This window comes from Taurulus bubalis (genome assembly GCF_910589615.1).
Source record: "Taurulus bubalis genome assembly, chromosome: 4".
Classification (NCBI taxonomy): Eukaryota; Metazoa; Chordata; class Actinopteri; order Perciformes; family Cottidae; genus Taurulus; species Taurulus bubalis.
This window is the reverse complement of record NC_136592.1, coordinates 28,585,089-28,602,887: the sequence shown is the minus strand read 5'-3', so window position 1 is coordinate 28,602,887 and position 17,799 is coordinate 28,585,089. Positions and strand designations below refer to the sequence as shown.

At 43.1% G+C, this 17,799-nt stretch overlaps 2 protein-coding genes across 2 annotated transcripts; one reads left to right on the top strand and one right to left on the bottom strand.

Annotated features, from left to right (window-relative positions):
* Positions 1-3,318: 3,318 nt before the first annotated feature.
* On the top strand, positions 3,319-4,506 carry LOC306735438 (trace amine-associated receptor 13c-like; the record flags this gene model as incomplete). Its single annotated transcript, XM_079216905.1, has 2 exons — positions 3,319-3,491; positions 3,690-4,506. The coding sequence occupies 2 exons, from the start codon at positions 3,319-3,321 to the stop codon at positions 4,504-4,506; spliced, it is 990 nt and encodes a 329-aa protein (XP_079073031.1).
* A 5,357-nt stretch (positions 4,507-9,863) lies between these two features.
* Positions 9,864-11,056, bottom strand: LOC306735347 (trace amine-associated receptor 13c-like; the record flags this gene model as incomplete). The annotated part of the gene is made up of 2 exons (XM_079216807.1): positions 9,864-10,665; positions 10,896-11,056. 2 exons carry the CDS (start codon positions 11,054-11,056, stop codon positions 9,864-9,866), a joined length of 963 nt encoding a protein of 320 aa, XP_079072933.1.
* Positions 11,057-17,799: the final 6,743 nt, after the last annotated feature.

Genomic DNA, 17,799 nt, shown 5'->3' with positions numbered 1-17,799 from the left:
CACTGTTCCTGTGTCGACACGCTGTTATGGTGCATTCACACCAAAAGCGTTGCAAATTACTCGTGTGACTCGCCGGACTATTTGTGGTTATTCGCATCATTCGTGTCATTCGCTTCATTAGCGCTAGATTACATTACATTTCATTTAGCTGACGCTTTTATCCAAAGCGACTTACATGTTTGCTCTATACACCGTAGACACAGCAACAGGGAGCACTAAGGAGTTAAGTGTCTTGCTCAAGAACACAACGACATGGACTAGCAGAGGGCGGGGCGCAAACCACTAACCCTCTGATTGAAAGACGGTCATGCTAACCACTTAGCCACAGTCGCCCCGAGTCCCGCAAACTAGACGTGCCGGAGAGGGGGGCTTATCTCCGTGGCTCATTTCCATGGAATAAGTTATCATTTCCGCCATCCGCCACTATTTCTGCTTTGTACGTGTTGTGGAAGTCCCACAAACATCGGACCATCAGACGCCCTTGTGTCTGGGTTCATAATATCATCCGTAGCCGCACACAGCTCGGTTTCACCGACTCCTCCAGGAACTGCGTCTGGATGACTGCTGCTTCCAGCGCTACTAGAGGCGGACCAGTAGCCATTTTTTATCAACAACGGCAGGACGTCAGTGACGACAGGCGGAGCATCTCAACGCTGATTGGCTTTTGAAACACAGCGTCACGCAAATGAGGCAAATCTTTCGTGCCACGTCATTTACATAATTCGCGCCGCCCGCCGCAAATTCGCATTATTCGTATTTTGTGCATTGATAAAAATTTGCACCGCTTTTGTCTCACTGCTGCTGTCTTTACAGTTTATAACAGTATATGACGGGCAAACCAATAATACAGACATGTTGTTTACAGTTCTATGATGCTTTGATTTAATTAAAATGGGTGAGTTATGTAAAAACATGTATGTATTGTGGCATCACAAGGGGACAGGTAGTGGAGGGGTGCTACAAAATGTCCGCCAGTGCAAGAACTACATCTCCCAGCCTGCCTCACCGCTCACCCAGCTGCAGCTGCTTAGGGCACCTGATTGAGGCAGGGCTGGACGGCTTAAGAGAGAGCACCTGGGAAGCAGGCGAACCCACAAGCACATGGAAGAGGACGACAAAGAAGAGGACCTCGTAGCCTGGATTCTCCAGTGTTGAGTTTTGTTTGGTTAATTAACCACTTTCTCCTCCGGGATGTTTATGTTTTCTAACTGGACTCTTTTTTGATACTTTGTTGTTTGGACGTTACCTTGCTGTTGGGATGGGAAATAAACCTTTACTTTTTGTTCATACCATCGAACGTGCCTGTGTCCAGCTCTCTTTTTGCACTGCCCCAGGCTAGCCTGTCCTAGCGACAGCCCGTGACACTACAGTATGTATATCCCAATGTATATTTCTGCTGACAATCAAGTCAACCACACATCTATGAAATCCACATGTTAGAATTCGTTAATAAGACAACGGTTCTGGTGGCCACCCATGCCTTTGTTTCAGGCAGCTGAGTCTGTGCCCGCAGCAAGGCTTCCCACCAACCCCTGGCGGGCCAGTTGCACCATTTGCCTATTCCCCACCGCCCCAGGTCCCACATAACAGTGGACTTTGTCACTGGCCTGCCCCCTTCGGAAGGAAATGTCGCCATACTAATGGTTGTGGACCGTTTTTTTTCCAAAGCGGTCCACTTCATTCCCCTCACCAAATTGCCTTCGGCCACCGAAATTGCGAACCTCCTAGTCCTCCATGTCTTCCGACTCCACGGCATCCCCCAGGATGTGTCGGATCGAGAACCTCAGTTTTCTTCTCAGGTCTGGAAAGCCTTCTATCAAGCCCTAAGTACTACCGCCAGTCTCTCCTCGGGATACCACCACAAGAATAACGGCCAGACGCAGCGGGTGAACCAGGATTTGGAGACAGCATTACGTTGCGTCACTGCTCGCCACCCGTCCTCCTGGTCGACACACTCGTTGTGGGTTGAGTATGCCCATAACTCTCTGACCAGCTCCGCCACAGGCATGTCCCACTTCATGGCTTCCTTGGGATACCAACTGCCCCTGTTTCCGGTCCAGGAGGAGGAAGTGGCAGTGCCCTCTGTTCAAGCAAGTCCAGAGGCAGGTCTGGTCTGTGCGCCTTCGTTCGGTAGCCGGAACCAGGAACCAGGCGTCTGGCCAACTAGCGCCAAATCCCTGCACCCACCTGTCGCCCTCGTCAGAAAGTGTGGCTCCCTTCGCGGGACTTACCCCTTCAGGTCGAGTCCCGCAAACTGGCACACAGCTTCATTGGACCCTATGAGGTGGATAAAATCATCAATCCCTCTGCGGTCCGGCTCAAACTCCGGACCTCATTAAAGGTGCACCCAACCTTCCTTGTCTCCCTACTCAAACCAGTGTCCTCCAGTCCTGTGTCACGTCCTGCTCCCCAAAACCGAACCCTTACTGCTAGGTCAGTATTCCTCAGCATCTGATACTAATGCACACTTTAGCATCTGTATGTGACACCAGGCTTTCAACTACTGCCTAAGTCACACTACACGACTTAAGCACTAGATTTCAACTCACAAATAATTTGTGGAGCTCCCAAACCAACACACAAGGTAAGATTCAAATATGTGTTGGTATAGCACTTCCACACGGTGCTTCAGCATTATGCGTGAACTGTTTAAAGATGTGAGCTGGGAGGCTCACAAGTGCATTAAGGCCTTATTCCACATGTCTAGCATGCTGAATATCTGAACAAGTCAGGGAGGTGAGAACCACACAAACTGTTAAAATGTGTTACGTCAGTGAAGGTAAAGTTGAAAGCCTTCTGGTAGGTCTGGACAGTATACATTTTTTTTTATTACAAAACGTTTGAAAATATGCATACATCTATAGCTAATCCAGGTTCATGGCATAATAATAGTAACCGGAAGCTTTACTTACGGCTGTTCCCCGTTGCTGAATATGATGGAAATTATAATTGTTTAGGAAATAAGAGAAGGGGAGGTGAAATACAGGGAAAAGCCTAAAGAAGATAGATGAAACAGGAAGGTGGTGGGCCGTCAGGGCCTGCTAAGTATTCTCTGCTGGCCTAAACAGAATCACAAAGTTATACATATTTTATAATATAATTTTTTAATTAAAGCATCCCATCATGCGCGTATTTATGTGTACGATATCAGACAGCAGGCCTAGGTATGAAATGCACGGCCCGCCACTGAGGAAGGGAAAAGTTCAGTCACTCCCACTTAGACAAAGTTGTCACCAGAGTAAAAGGAGGGACGTTGATGAAGAAAAGAGATTAATCAGATGTATCACGAGCTCAGCAGCATCCGGTATCTTCCTGAGAATGAAAACCCTTGAAGAAGCCGAACTTTGCTTTCCACAACTCATCAACTCCTCCTGCAGGAAGATCATGCGTCCTCACTCTGTATCTATGCTCATTTATATTGTACTGTCCTCCATCTCTCTGCTCACTGTGACTCTAAACCTGCTGGTCATCATCTTCATCTCCCACTTCAAGTATTCATATGTTTTATTGATTTATAAAACTGCTAGCTGTACAGAAAGAACATTTTAATGGAACAGAAGAAAACAAAATAACAGATCTCAGACTTTTCAGGAAAATATGTTTTTGTGTTTTAGTCATTGATTTGATGTCTTCATATAATAATTGAAGCTACCAATAATGATACGCATGTTGTTCTCTCATCTCTCCAGGCAGCTCCACACACCGACCAACCTCCTCCTCCTCTCTCTTGCTGTCTCAGATTTCTTCGTGGGCTTCCTCATGTTGTTTCAAATTATGCTCTTAGACAGCTGCTGGTTGCTCGGTGACCTCATGTGTGCTCTGTGGCTGTATCTAACATACATCATAACTTCTGCCTCAGTAGGAACCATGGTGCTCATATCAGTTGACCGATATGTGGCTATTTGTGAGCCTCTACATTATCCCAACAAAGTCACACAAAAAAGAGTTCAAGTCTGTGTTTGTCTGTGTTGGATATGTTCTGCTTTCCTTCACGGTGTTCTGCTGAAGAATAACCTGGAACAACCAGGCAGGTATAAGTCCTGTTTTGGAGAGTGTATTGTTGTTATTAACTACATTGCTGGACTTGCAGATATTTTTTTCTCCTTTATTGGTCCTGTCACTGTCATCATAGTTCTGTATATGAGAGTTTTTGTGGTGGCTTTGTCTCAGGCTCGTGCCATGCGGTCTCATGTTGTAACTTTCTCTCTCAAGAGTTCAGTGACTGTAACTGCTAAAAGATCTGAAATGAAAGCAGCCCGGAATCTTGGTGTTGTTATTGTTGTGTTTCTATTATGCATATGCCCATATTTTAGTGTTACACTCACCGGCCAGGACACTTTACTTGATGCCTCATCTGCTGCCTTTGTAACATGTCTGTTCTATTTCAACTCCTGTCTTAACCCTGTGATCTATGCCTTTTTTTACCCCTGGTTTAGAAAATCTATCAAGCTCATTGTTACTCTTAAAATACTGCAGCCTGGCTCATGTCAGACCAACATAATGTAGAGAGACACTGCATGGTGGATGAAAATTAGACAGAAAAATTGATCATGCTGGTGAGAATTTAGTCACAGATGTAAAAGCCTTGGCACAGTGTCTTTTTTTTATAAACACTGTTACATTCATATCATATGTGTATTTGCATTGTGTACTGTTTAAATGCAACATTGAAGCAATTGTGAAAAATTACAACTACTGTAGCTACTCTTTTATTTTCCTGACACCTGTGAGGCCAACATAAATCAAAGTCATTGAAGGATCATGGACGAATATAGAAATGCTGTTGACACATATGGGGGCTGCACGGTGTGGTGGCAAACATATCTCCTCGTAGCAAAAGGGACCCAGGTTTCAGTCTTGGGCTGGCCGGAATATTTTTTTATGGAGAAGTTGTCCGGTTAATAGATGGATTTTGGCATTTTTTAATGACAAAAGATCTTTTGTTACACTTTGTGATTCTGTAGCTAAACGCATGAAGGGGTAATTAATGCAATTCTCTTTTTCCTGTTTTCACAGGCCTTTCACACATTTTACAAATTTAAAGTGGAAATTAGATTATCTCTCGTCCTGCCACCACCAGAGACTACTAGTCAACACTGTGCAGAAAAAGGCCATTACCACATGGAATGACCTAAAATGAACTAAATAAGAAGAATGATATGGTCTACAGGCAAGTTTTAATTGGTCAGGCTTTTCATTGATTACCTTTATTGGGTAGTTTTGAAACAGAGTTCAGCACCTGTATGAACTTCTCCTCTGTTTGGTTAGCCCATGCAGTGTGAGGTGGAGTAAAATCTTCTTTCAAACACAATCTCACAGGGAAAGAACTCAAATGTACCTTGACTCAAAAATAGCACACTAAATATATATAAATATGTTTTTATCTGGAGCTGTTGGAGGACAGCCAAAGTGTTAAAAGTTAGCCACTCTGTATTCTTTTGGGGATCCCACACACAGAATTGCACTAAGACAACCGAATGCACAGAGATAGTATGCAGCAGACACATCACTTCAATATGTAAGGTAACGAAATGATGATGCAGCTAAACTTGGAACAATGTAAACATGGTCCAATGTCAGTTAAATGGTGGCCTGCTGTGTTTTCTTGTGAGCAAACAGTTACGTTAGCTTTCAATGTAAATTTGTAAATCCTGACAACTCCTAAAAATCGGGAGAGAAAGAAATGAAGGCTGATTGTTTTAAGATCATGTGTATTCTAAGAATAGAGACTAGCATCCTGATAATATTTAAATATTCAATGGAGAGAAAGTTATGCAATGCTCTTCCTCATACACAGCCTGCCTCTCTCCCCATAATTAAATTAATGATTAAGTATGCCATAACCAGCTGACTATTCACAGCTGTGGTTGGAAATGTAGTTTTGAAACATTTTTTGTTATGTTTATTGACATTTTCTCTAGAGTACATCCTGAAAACAATAAATAAATCAATATGCTATGAAAAAAAATTACAGTATCTGTGACATGTCATAGTGTTGTAAAAGGCCCATCCAATCATTGGACTGCTGAAATATATTAACTTAACCTCCCTCTTGTGTTGGATCGAGACCGACCCGTTTTTGGTTTTTAAATGCATAAAAGAACCACATCAATTTGTTTATTGCATCAAGGCTTTTTGACTTTGTCAGGAACCTCTATTTCAACAAAATAAACCATATAAACATTTTTTCACGAAATTATAAAATGCTCTGTTTGAAATTCTGAACTTTGTGTTGTTAGGGTCGGTTTCGACCCAGTTATAGGGATAAGATGTGCTTGATTGTTTGTTGTTTGATTGACCTTGCAAAGCTATATTTTGTGTTATGACTTGTTCTGCTTTTCATTTTGTGTTTGTATTAAAGTTATATTGCTGAAAAAAATGCTTTTTAGCTTTTTTCTTGAAATAAATATATATGGGTCGAAATTGACCCATAATACCATAGATGTTACTATAGTTAATAATATTTACAATAATAACAATATTTATAAGATGTGTTCTAATGCCCCTAAGTAATAGTCAGGTAACACAACAACCTTTTATTTATTTATATGATTCTCTTGAGGTTCATTTTACAATTATTTTAATTGAAATCGAGTTATACTGACAAAGAAAAGGCCCAAAGGCCCAAACGAAAAATATTACACACATCGGACCATCAGACGCCCTTGTGTCTGGGTTCATAATATTATCCGTAGGCGCACACAGCTCGGTGTTTCACCGACTCCTCCAGGAACTGCGTCTGGATGACGTGATGGTGGGTCCCGGAGCCAGACCAGTTGAGAACCACTGGTCTAATGTGACCGTATACAAGGTGTAACGAGACGTCATACCCTGCATAATGGTTCATTGTGACCTCAGACAGTACATTGCGGGGCCTTTCTCAAACCACCCTCTCCCTACCCAGTGCCACTCTGCTTGGGAAACGCACTCACAAACCCATCCCGCCAAGTGTTTCTTGGATAGGGAAATGAGAAATCACTAATATTGTATTAAGGTTTAATATGATCTCATATATTACATCATTGTCTAATGTGACTTCATACACGAATGCATGTTCCATGCAACTAGCTGTACAAACATAACCTGCTCAAACTATGATAGACATTTCATATTGTCATACAACGTTGACAACTTAAAGTTTACATTGTATTTAGTACCAAATATACCCACGTACAGAAAGCAGTACACATGTTCATTTTATAGTAAAGTTTTGTGTATCTAAAAGGACTGTTGCGAAAACCAAGAAGTTCATAAACATTAGAGTTAGAACACAAGAAGATGTTTAAAAAATAAAGGAAATGCTTCAAAAGAAGGATTGGAAAAAGCTTTAATTTTGTGTGTTTCTCTGTACAGTTATAGGAACCAAAGAAAAACATGCTGTTATTCAGTAAACCCCACCTTGGTAATGAACCAGATTCAGATTTCAGATTCATGAAGGTAAGTTCGTACCAAAGCTTGACACTGTTTTTATATCGTATGCATAATGTCGACAATCTGGATACAGCCTGAACAAAATAGATGTGGATTGTCAGTGGAGCTGAGGAGGACCCGGGTGACACCACAGTCCAGACAGTTAGCAGCTCACAACCTGAGACGGCACCCACCTGTCACTCAAAGCAGCCTGGCGTCTAATATGCTTTTAAGCTTTGATGTAATTTAAATGGGTGAGTTATGTAAAAATCACCCCCTGTACTATTTTTCACGACAGGGATATTAGCTATAGAGACCAAAACCTTTTTTGTATCGGGCTATAAACATTTGTATTGCTGCTGTAAAGTTGGGCATTTTAACATGGTGGTCTATGGGGATTGATTGTCTATTAAAGAACACTATTCACAAAGGTTTAAGATGTAATAAGATAATACAGAACTTTATTCAACTTTATATTAACAGCAGTTTACAAAGTAGAAAAGAGTTTGAATATATGGAGCGCAATTAGAAATATATATTGTCAATGATGTCCAAATCCAGAATAATTTGAAGTAAAAATGTGACCATATAAAAAACAACACTGTGTCTGAAGCCATTACAACTTTTGACTTGAGACCCTCAGCTCCTTTAAGTCCACATTGAAGACTTTTCTGTTTGCTGTTGCCTTTAATTGAACCAGATTCAATTACTGCATCTCACTGCTGCATTTTATTTCTTAAACTGCAGTGCAACTTTTATTCAACTTTTATTTTTTATTTTGCTTTTTGACTGTTTTAATGTTTTCTTAACTGTTTTTAAATCTGCATTATGTTTTGATGCTTTTAATGGTTTTATGTGAAGCACTTTGAATCGGCTTGTTGTTGAAATGTACTATACAAATAAACTTGCCTTGCCTTGCCTAGCGACTAGAAATCAGCAATGCTGATCTCCAGATTGCATATTCATTAATAAATACAGGACCATAGACATTGTCAGTAAAGCTTTTTTTCCCACTATGGTGTTTATACTGTTTAGTTAATCCGGGGTTCACATGATTCCCTGGTCATTTGAAATCAATTTAAAATTCTCCCTAACTGCCGACTTAAGGCACTTTTGGGGGATGTGAGGCTGGAGTGTTTGTTTCCTCTGAATTGATTAATGCTACACTTCAGGTGAGTAGCAAGACTCTCAAACACACAAAACAAACCAGCGCACACACACACTTGTGATGTGACTTACTCTCAGGAGATTTCACCGCACACACAAGCAACGTGTGTCAATGCAGGAATCAGGACACCACAGATATTGTAGCTTCTTCAATTCTTTTGGTTATGACATCATGACTTAAACAACTGCAGTTATGGCCAAATCGGTTAATCTTGATTACCTTAATTCCCATATAAATAGTTAATGTAAATAAAGATTTAACCTTTATCGTGCACCGTGTATCACATGTATTTGTTCACTCTGAATGCAGCCTCTCTTGATTGAAGTCAATTTAACATATCTCGATACTTCTTCAAATACAGCAAAACTAAAATTCATATCCCATTCAACAGTTGCCATATAGTTCAAAAGCACAATCTCTTATGTTTCAATAGTTTTAAATATTTTGCAGATGCTTGCCACCGTTACTGGAACAGTCTTCCTATTGAGTCAAGAGAAAACACGTATTACCTAACTTTTAAACAAAAAATAAAGAGATGGCAGCAAACTAAACCTGCAATCACAAGAAATCATACTACCTCATCTCTGGCACCACCGTTACATACAATCACTGTTTTTATAAATCTGCCACTTTTGTAATGAACATATGTATTTCATTGTATTGTATAGTATTGTCTTGTACAGTGTTCTAGTGTTGGCTGGAGCATTTTAATAACCTGCACAGGCACTACAGACAGAAATGAGCTCTCTCTCAGCTAACTCTGGCACATTCACATTGAAGTGGAAACTGAAATGTTGATTAATGTGTAAATACAAATCTTTTAAGCTTTGATGTAATTTAAATGGGTGAGTTATGTAAAAATCACCCCCTGTACTATTTTTCACGACAGGGATTTTAGCTATAGAGACCAAAACCTTTTTTGTATCGGGCTATAAACATTTGTATTGCTGCTGTAAAGTTGGGCATTTTAACATGGTGGTCTATGGGGATTGATTGTCTATTAAAGAACATTATTCACAAAGGTTTAAGATGTAACAAGATAATACAGAACTTTATTCAACTTTATATTAACAGCAGTTTACAAAGTAGAAAAGAGTTTGAATACATGGAGCGCAATTAGAAATATATATTGTCAATAATGTCCAAATCCAGAATAATATGAAGTAAAAATATGACCATAGAAAAACAACACTGTGTCTGAAGCCATTGCAACTTTTGACTTGAGTTTAGCGTATCCAGCTATACAACAGCAAATACATTTCCATCTCTATAGACCAGTTTGTCCCTAAAGTATTGTCATATCACAAGAGTCAGGATGAAGTATCTTAAATGTTACAATGAGTTTCATAGATTTTCTAAACCAGGTGTAAAAAAAGGCATAAATGAGTGGGTTTAGGAAAGAGTTACAAAAGAACAGCCAGGTTACAAATGTCGAAGATGTGCTTTCGACTGTAAAAGCAGAAATGTATAATGGACAAAGGCAGATCAGGAATACAACCACAACAACACCAAGAGTTCTGGCTGCTTTCATCTCAGATTTCTTAGCAGTTACACCCACTGGACGCTGTTGTGTGACCGATGCAATGTGGGTCCGCATGGCTTGAGCCTGAGACACAGCCACCACAAATACTCTCATATACAGAACTATGATGACAGTAATGGGACCGATAATGGTGAGAACAAGGTCAACAGATCCTGTGATCCAGTGAAAAACCACTACACATTCTCCGTAGCAATTCAGTGAATCATAGTGTATCAGAGAATCCATCAAAATGAGAATACGGTAGAGAACAGAGCAAATCCAAAAGAGACAAACACAGATTTTTGTTTTGTCCAAAGTAACTCTGGTGTTATAGTGTAGAGGGTCACAAATAGCCAAATAACGATCAATTGATATGAGCACCATATTTCCGATCGAAGCATAAATAATGGTATAATCAATAACATGATACAGAGCACACATGAAGTCACCCAGGAACCAGCAAGCCTGTGTAAAAAGGATATCAACCGGCATCAGCAGGAGGCCCACGAGGAAATCTGAGACAGCCAGAGAGAGGATGAGGAGGTTGGTGGGGCTGTGCAGCTGCCTGGAGAGGAAGAAAAACATCACTTTTGAGATTGTTTACAATGGTAGATGGATAAATAACATTAAATGAGTGCAACATTATATTTGAATTCATAATATTTCCTAGTCAGGATTTTTTAAATACAGATGTATTATGTATATTCACATTAAATGGAAGACATTTAAATCATGTTCATTTTCATTATGTATATATGCATCAGTTCATTCATTAGTTTTAGAGTGAATCTCTGCCTGAAGTGGGAAATAGAGATGATGACCAGCAGGTTGAGAGCTACAGTGAGCAGAGAGATGAAAGACAGCAGAATGCTAACAAGCATGTTATTGGACTGAGGTTTCCTGCAGGAATTGTTGAAGAGTGGAAAGCAGAGTTCCGCGCCTTCAGTCGTCTCCATATTCAGAGGAAGGAGGTGCGAGAAGGCTGAGTTCTGGCAGCTTTTGGACTAAAGCTCTGTGTTATACAACGGATGTATCTCTTTTCTTGTCTCGTCATTTCTCTCATGCTCAGTTTTTTTGTCCAGTAGAGACTGAAGTCCCTCCCCTTCACTTTGCTTTCTCTGATCATCTTCATCTTGACCTTGATCACTTACTTCCTTCACATATTTCAATAATGTATTCATTTTTTAGTAAGTTTTAATGGAGTGCAAGTCATCCACAAAAAGCCCTAGGTTAGGCCATACAGAGTACACAGAAGTTCTCGTCTTGGTCCTGATGGACCGCAGCCCCCTGCCGGATGGAAAAGACTCGAACAATTTGTAACCGGGGGTAGAGTGGCCGGCTACAATCTTACTTAGCCATGCAGGGTCCTGGAGGCTAAACAAGTCATGGATCCTGGAGGCCATGGAGGGAAAGCAGATAGAAGCCAATTACCCTCTCAGCAGAATAGATGACGTGCTCAAGTCTGCCCTTATCCTTGGCAGTGGTTGCAGCATACCAGATGCTGATGGAGGAGCAGAGGATGGACTCAATGATGACAGTGGAGAAGTGCACCATTATGGTCTTTGGTAGGTTGAATTTCTGCAGCTGCCTCAGGAAGAACATCCTCTGCTGAGCCTTCTTGGTAATGGAGCTGATGTTTGGCTCCCACTTAAAGTCCTGGGTTATGATGGAGAACAGGAAGCGAAAGGACTCCACAGCATTAATGGGGGAGTCATAGATGGTGATGGGTGCGGGTGGGGCTGCGTTCTTCTGGAAATCCATAACCATCTCCTCTGCCTTTAGAGCGTTGAGCTCCATGTTGTTTTGACTCTAACAGGTCACCAGGTGGTCAGTGCCAGGCCATGTTGACTTGTGTCGTCTACAGACCTGTTTGCTCTCTTCCTGAGACAGCAAAAGTTCAACCTGACAAAGACCACGAGGGTCTACTACTACACTGCCATCATTGAGTCCTCTGCTCCTCCATCAGCGTCTGATACGCTGCAGCCACTGCCAAGAACAAGGGCAGACTGCAGGGTATTATTGGCTTTGCTGACAGGGGGATTAGCTGCAATCTGCCTTCCCTCCATGACTTGTTCGCCTCCAGGACCCTGAACGGGCAAGGAAGATTGTAGCCGACCGCTCTCACCCTGGTCACAAACAGTTTGAGTCCCTTCCATCTGGCAGGAGGCTGAGGTCCATCAGGACCAAGACCTCATGCCACAACAACAGTTTCTTTCCAGCTGCAGTCTGGTTCATCAACAAAGCCCGGGACCCCCCACTAACTGACACTGGATATATTCCGTCTCGCGCATGTTGAGTATTTATAACAACAAAGTCACTTGTGACCTCGGATGACCCCCAGCCGGGTATAACTTACGGCGTCTGCGCTCAGCACAAGAGCCACCGCAAAGCTCTCTCTAGTCTCCTTCATCCTCTGCCAATTCCTCATCGCCCCTGGTCCCACATCGCATTGGATTTCGTAACCGGCCAACCCACCTCCTACGGTAACATAGTCATTCTCACGGTCATTGATCGATTTTCCAAGTCTGCTCGGCTCATTCCATGAACCAAATTGCCTACCGCCAAAGAAACTGCCCAGATAATGTTACAGGAGGTGTACCGCCTGCACGGTCTGCCCACGGATGTGGTCTCCAACCGGGGTCCACAGTTCACCTCACACTTTTGGACTGAGTTTTGCAGGCTACTGGGGGCCACGGTCAGCCTGTCATCAGGATTTCATTCCCAATCGAATGGACAAGCGGAACGTATGAACCAGGACATGGAGACTGCGTTACGATGCCTCTCCTCCCGTAACCCGCAATCCTGGTCCACACAACTCCTGTGGGTTGAGTATGCCCACAACACCCTTCCCAGTTCAGCCACTGGGCTCTCCCTCTTCCAGTGTGCCTGTGGATACCAGCCCCCACTCTTCCCAGAGCAGGAACTAGAACCCAGTGTACCTTCTGTCCAGGCGTTTGTCCAGCGGTGCCGACGCACTTGGAGGCAGGCCCGCTCCACGCTATTGCGCACCTCCGAGCGCTACCAATGGTCAGCCAACAAACGTCGTCTCCCCACGCCTCAGTACGCTCCGGGACAACGGGTCTGGCTGTCGACTCGGGACCTTCCCCTCTGAGTTGAGTCCAAGAAGTTGGCTCCCCGTTATGTGGGCCCGTTCCCTGTTTCACGGGTCATTAACCCTGCAGCCATCCGGCTGCGTCTACCATCAGCCATGCGAGTCCATCCCGCCTTCCACGTCTCCAGGGTTAAACCGGTCCAAGAAAGCCTGCTTCAGCCCCCCCCCAGACCCCCGCCATATCGCGATACTATGCTGAATCGATTTTTTTTGAATGCCGATACAATCAGCGTTCCTTACTTGTAATCCCTTTAACGATAGCATGCAGTCCAACATGTCCGCATGTGCTGCTTCCCTTTGATACTGGTCTGTTGTCTGCTGAGTTCAGGCGCTGATCTGGGACTAGGAGTTTCTCCGCCTTAGTTCTTCTCTCAAACGGGTCTTGGAGGGTTGAGTTAGGGAAATCTTTTTTAGGGCGCTGATTGGATCAATTGTATGTCATTCATTTACTTCTTTAATCAGTGATTGACTAAATTGCGTATTAGACCCGTCTTCTTTAGGCAAAATCGATCTAGCCCCACGACGTGCACTGGAGCAGCAGAGATGTGCACTAGCAGAGGGGACAAGCAGGAAAAGCATATATTTGGTGCAGATATCCTATTTTACAAATATTACTGGGTATATTCCATAGCTCAAAAACACAAATATTGACGATTTGTATAATTTATTAATATTATTATAATTGTTCTAATTAATAATATTATATATATTATTTAAAAAGAAATTGGTGGCTCAAGGTGGGTGGGGCCAGGCCCCGCTGCCCTCTATTGGCCGGCCGCCACTGATCTCAACGCTGATTAGCGTCAAGCAAATGAGGCAAATTTGTCATGCCACGCTATTCACATAATTTGCGCCGCCTGCTGGAAATTTGCATTATTCGTATCCATTCGTGTCTGTGCATTGACAAAAATCTGCAACGCTTTTGGTGTGAATGCACCATTAGTCTTACTGCTGCTGTCTTTACAGTTTATAATAGGATATGACGGGCAAACTGGTGGATTGCTCCCTCCAGTTGGGGAAATAATGCCTACCCCAAGCAAAGGAGTTCAAGTATCTCGGGGTCTTGTTCACGAGTGAAGGTAACGTGGAGCGGGAGATCAACAGGCGGATCGGTGCGGCTGCATCAGTAAAACAGGCACTGCACCGGGCCGTCTTGGTGAAGAGCGAGCTGAGCTGGAAGGCGAAGCTCTCCATTTACTGGTCGGTCTACATTCCAACCCTCACCTACGGTCACGAACTCTGGATCGGATACTGGGGATGTGAGAGTCAGAGTCAGTTAGTGAGGATCCCAAGCTTTGTTGATGAACCCGACTGCAGCTGTAAAGAAACAGTTCTTGTGTCATGAGGTCTTGGTCCTGATGGACCGCAGCCTCCTGCCAGAGGGAAGGAACTCAAACCGTTTGTGACCGTGGGTTGACTGGTCGGCTACAATCTTACTTGCCCGTTCAGAGTTTTGGAGGCTAAACAAGTCATGGAGGGACGGCAGATTGCAGACAATCCCCCTCTCAACAGAGTGGATGATGTGCTGCAGTCTGCCCTTGTCCTTGTCCTTGGCTGCAGCGTACCAGATGCTGATGGAGGAGTCGAGGATGGACTCAATGATGGCAGTGGAGAAGTGCACCATCATGGTCTTTGATAGGTTTATTTTCTGCAGCTGGATCAGGAAGAACATCCTCTGCTGAGCCTTCTTGGTAATGGAGCTGATGTCCGGGTCTCATTTTAGGTCCTGGATAATGGTGGAGACCAGGAAGCGGAAGGACTCCGCAGCGTTGACGGGGGAGTCATAGAAGGTGATGGGTGCGGCGGGCGCTGCGTTCTTCCGGAAATCCACAACAATCTCCTCTGAGCTCCAGGTTGTTTTGACTGCACCAGTTCACCAGATGGTCGCAAGCCATGTTGACTGCGTCGTCTACAGACCTGTTTGCTCTGTAGGCAAACTGCAGGGGGTCTAGGAGTGGGTCAGTGAGGGTTTTGAGGTGGGTTTTGAGGTGCGACAGGACAAGGTGCTCAAAAGACTTAATGACTACAGGCAACGGGCCTGTAGTCATTAAGTCCTGTGATCCTTGTTTGTTGGGGGATGATGGTGGAGGCCTTGAATGGGTGGGATGGGTGGTTGTGAGGCATCAACAGCTATAACAGGAAGCCGAGTATCGATCTTTTATTTAATCAATTATAAGCTTTTTGGTGCTCGAAAAATAAAATCAATTGCTTTTTCATTCCACTAGATGGTGCTGTGTTGTTTTCTGGTGAGGTCAGCAGAGGTCCCGAATCAGCGTGATGTTAGGAAGTTGATAAAAACAAACATGGAGGCACCGGAGAAAGAAATTAGAAATGTGCCGTCCGTGTTTAAAGCAGACGTCTTGACTTCCTGTCACTCGTAGCACCGCTGCTGCACAGCTGTTGCTCGAAACACGGGACAACATGCGCGACACGGCGCTGGTCGAAGACGGTAAAAAAAAGCATAAATCAAACTGACTACGGGTCCTCTAGCATCGCTGGAAGCGGCCGTCATTCAGACGCACTTCCTTACGTGAAATCCACCAAGCTGTGTGTGGCTACGGATAATATTATAAATCCAGACACGAGGGTGTTTGTTGTTTCGTCGTTTTTGGGATTTCCACAACAAGTATGAAGCAGAAAGAGTGGTTATTTCCATGGTGGAAATGAAAACTGCACGCCTCGTCTTGACAATCACATTTTGCTGCAATAAAAGTGAGGTGAACATCTTCTTAGATACAATATGTTGACAACGTTTTCCTTTGGGGACAATTTGCGGTGGAAAAAAGGGAATACATCACAATACTCAATAAATCGCAGTATCATGATAGTGTTGAATCGGGACCCGAGTATTGTGATAAAATTGAATCGTGGAACCTCTGGTGATTCCCACCCCTAGTAGCCACCGTAGCCCAGGACCTAAACCCTAGAACATCTACGTCGGTTGATTGTCGTTACGTTATTTCCATTTTCTTGCTTTTGTCTTATTTATATTTTTTATTATGCTTTATTGACAATTCACAAACGTTTCACCCGATTTTGAGCATGAAAAAAAAAGTTACTTCAGCTGGTGTCACGTCCCCTCCCAGGTAGCAGCGGACTCGACCGTATTGTGACTGAGTGTCGGCTGTGTTCCGGCTCGATGCGGCCAAATGTGAGCCAGCTTTGGCTCGTTTCATTTTTGCCATATCTGGTCCCGGGTATATCAGCAGCCAGTACTAAAGCAAGTTCTGGTCATGTAGCTCCCTACAAAGAGCTTCTACAAAATTCAAAATTTCGTGAATTTCCCCCCTATGAGTTCAGACAAGATCCTGGTAAAAATGAAAAGCTATTCACAAAACATCTTGAGGCCCTAAAGAGAGCAGAGGAGGCAGAGGAGTTTCTTAAGCAGAGGATAACAACAGTGGAAAAGACAATTAGGTACAAGATATATTCTCCAAACGCTAAATGACTGTGAGTTGACTATATAGAAATGGTACAGAATAGATCACAAAGGGATAGGACATTAGAGATGTAAGCATCTCCCATCCAATGCAATAACGCGTTATGCCAGAAATGAAAATGATGACAACACTAAGATATTTGGCAATTGAAAAAATGCAACAGTGTTCACTGGTTGACAGATGTATATGCCCACCAGCACTGCTGGCCTGCAATCATAGAAACTGATGAAAGCTAAGTCTGAGCTCTGACCTCTTGAGTTCACTGTCCAGTCTGTCACTACCAGTGCATTTTCTTTTCTGTTTTTGGATCAACCAATCACACCTCTTACAAAGAAAAGGCCAGCGGCGTGTAACCCGACTTTTACGGTAGATGTTTTGTTGGTGGGAGGATCACCTGAAGGAAGCCCAAAAGAACTACTTAGTACTTAACTTACGTGCGTCACCCTAATCGTATTTATTTAAGCACGAACCATTATTCTTTGTTAAATCCAACCAAATAGTTTATTTGAATTCCCAACGTTAACCTTGTGTTAAAAACTGCACCCATGAGTCCTCATGTGGAGAGTTGGGAATAAGAACTGGACATTAAATGATCGGCGAAAAAGCTATAAAATGCACAGACATGATACGTGAAATATCTTTAAAAGTGACGTGCTATTTATTCGCCTTCTCATGAGATCACCTTGGTCGCCTACACCAAGAACATAGAACATACAACTTTAAAAAGTACGTAGTCAGGAGGTCATGACTTTTCTGTCAACGACTAACAGCTGTTGTCAGTATTGGCCTTTTCACGGGACTTTGGGGGTCTTTTATTTTGAAAAAAAAGGATTCAATTGTGGGTTTCGTGGAGGAGCACTGATCAGATTAAATATTGCCAGACAAAGAGAGCTAGAAGTCTTAATTTTACCGAAATTGCTTTATGCTAAAAATCTGCCTCCTACAATATTCCTTTCTCTCCATCTCTCTCTCATTTACACACACACACACACACACACACACACACACACACACACACACACACACACACACACACACACACACACACACACACACACACACACACACACACACACACACACACCCTCTACCTGATTTACACAAGCCCATGAGACTGTATTCATGTCAACCACATAACACAACAAAC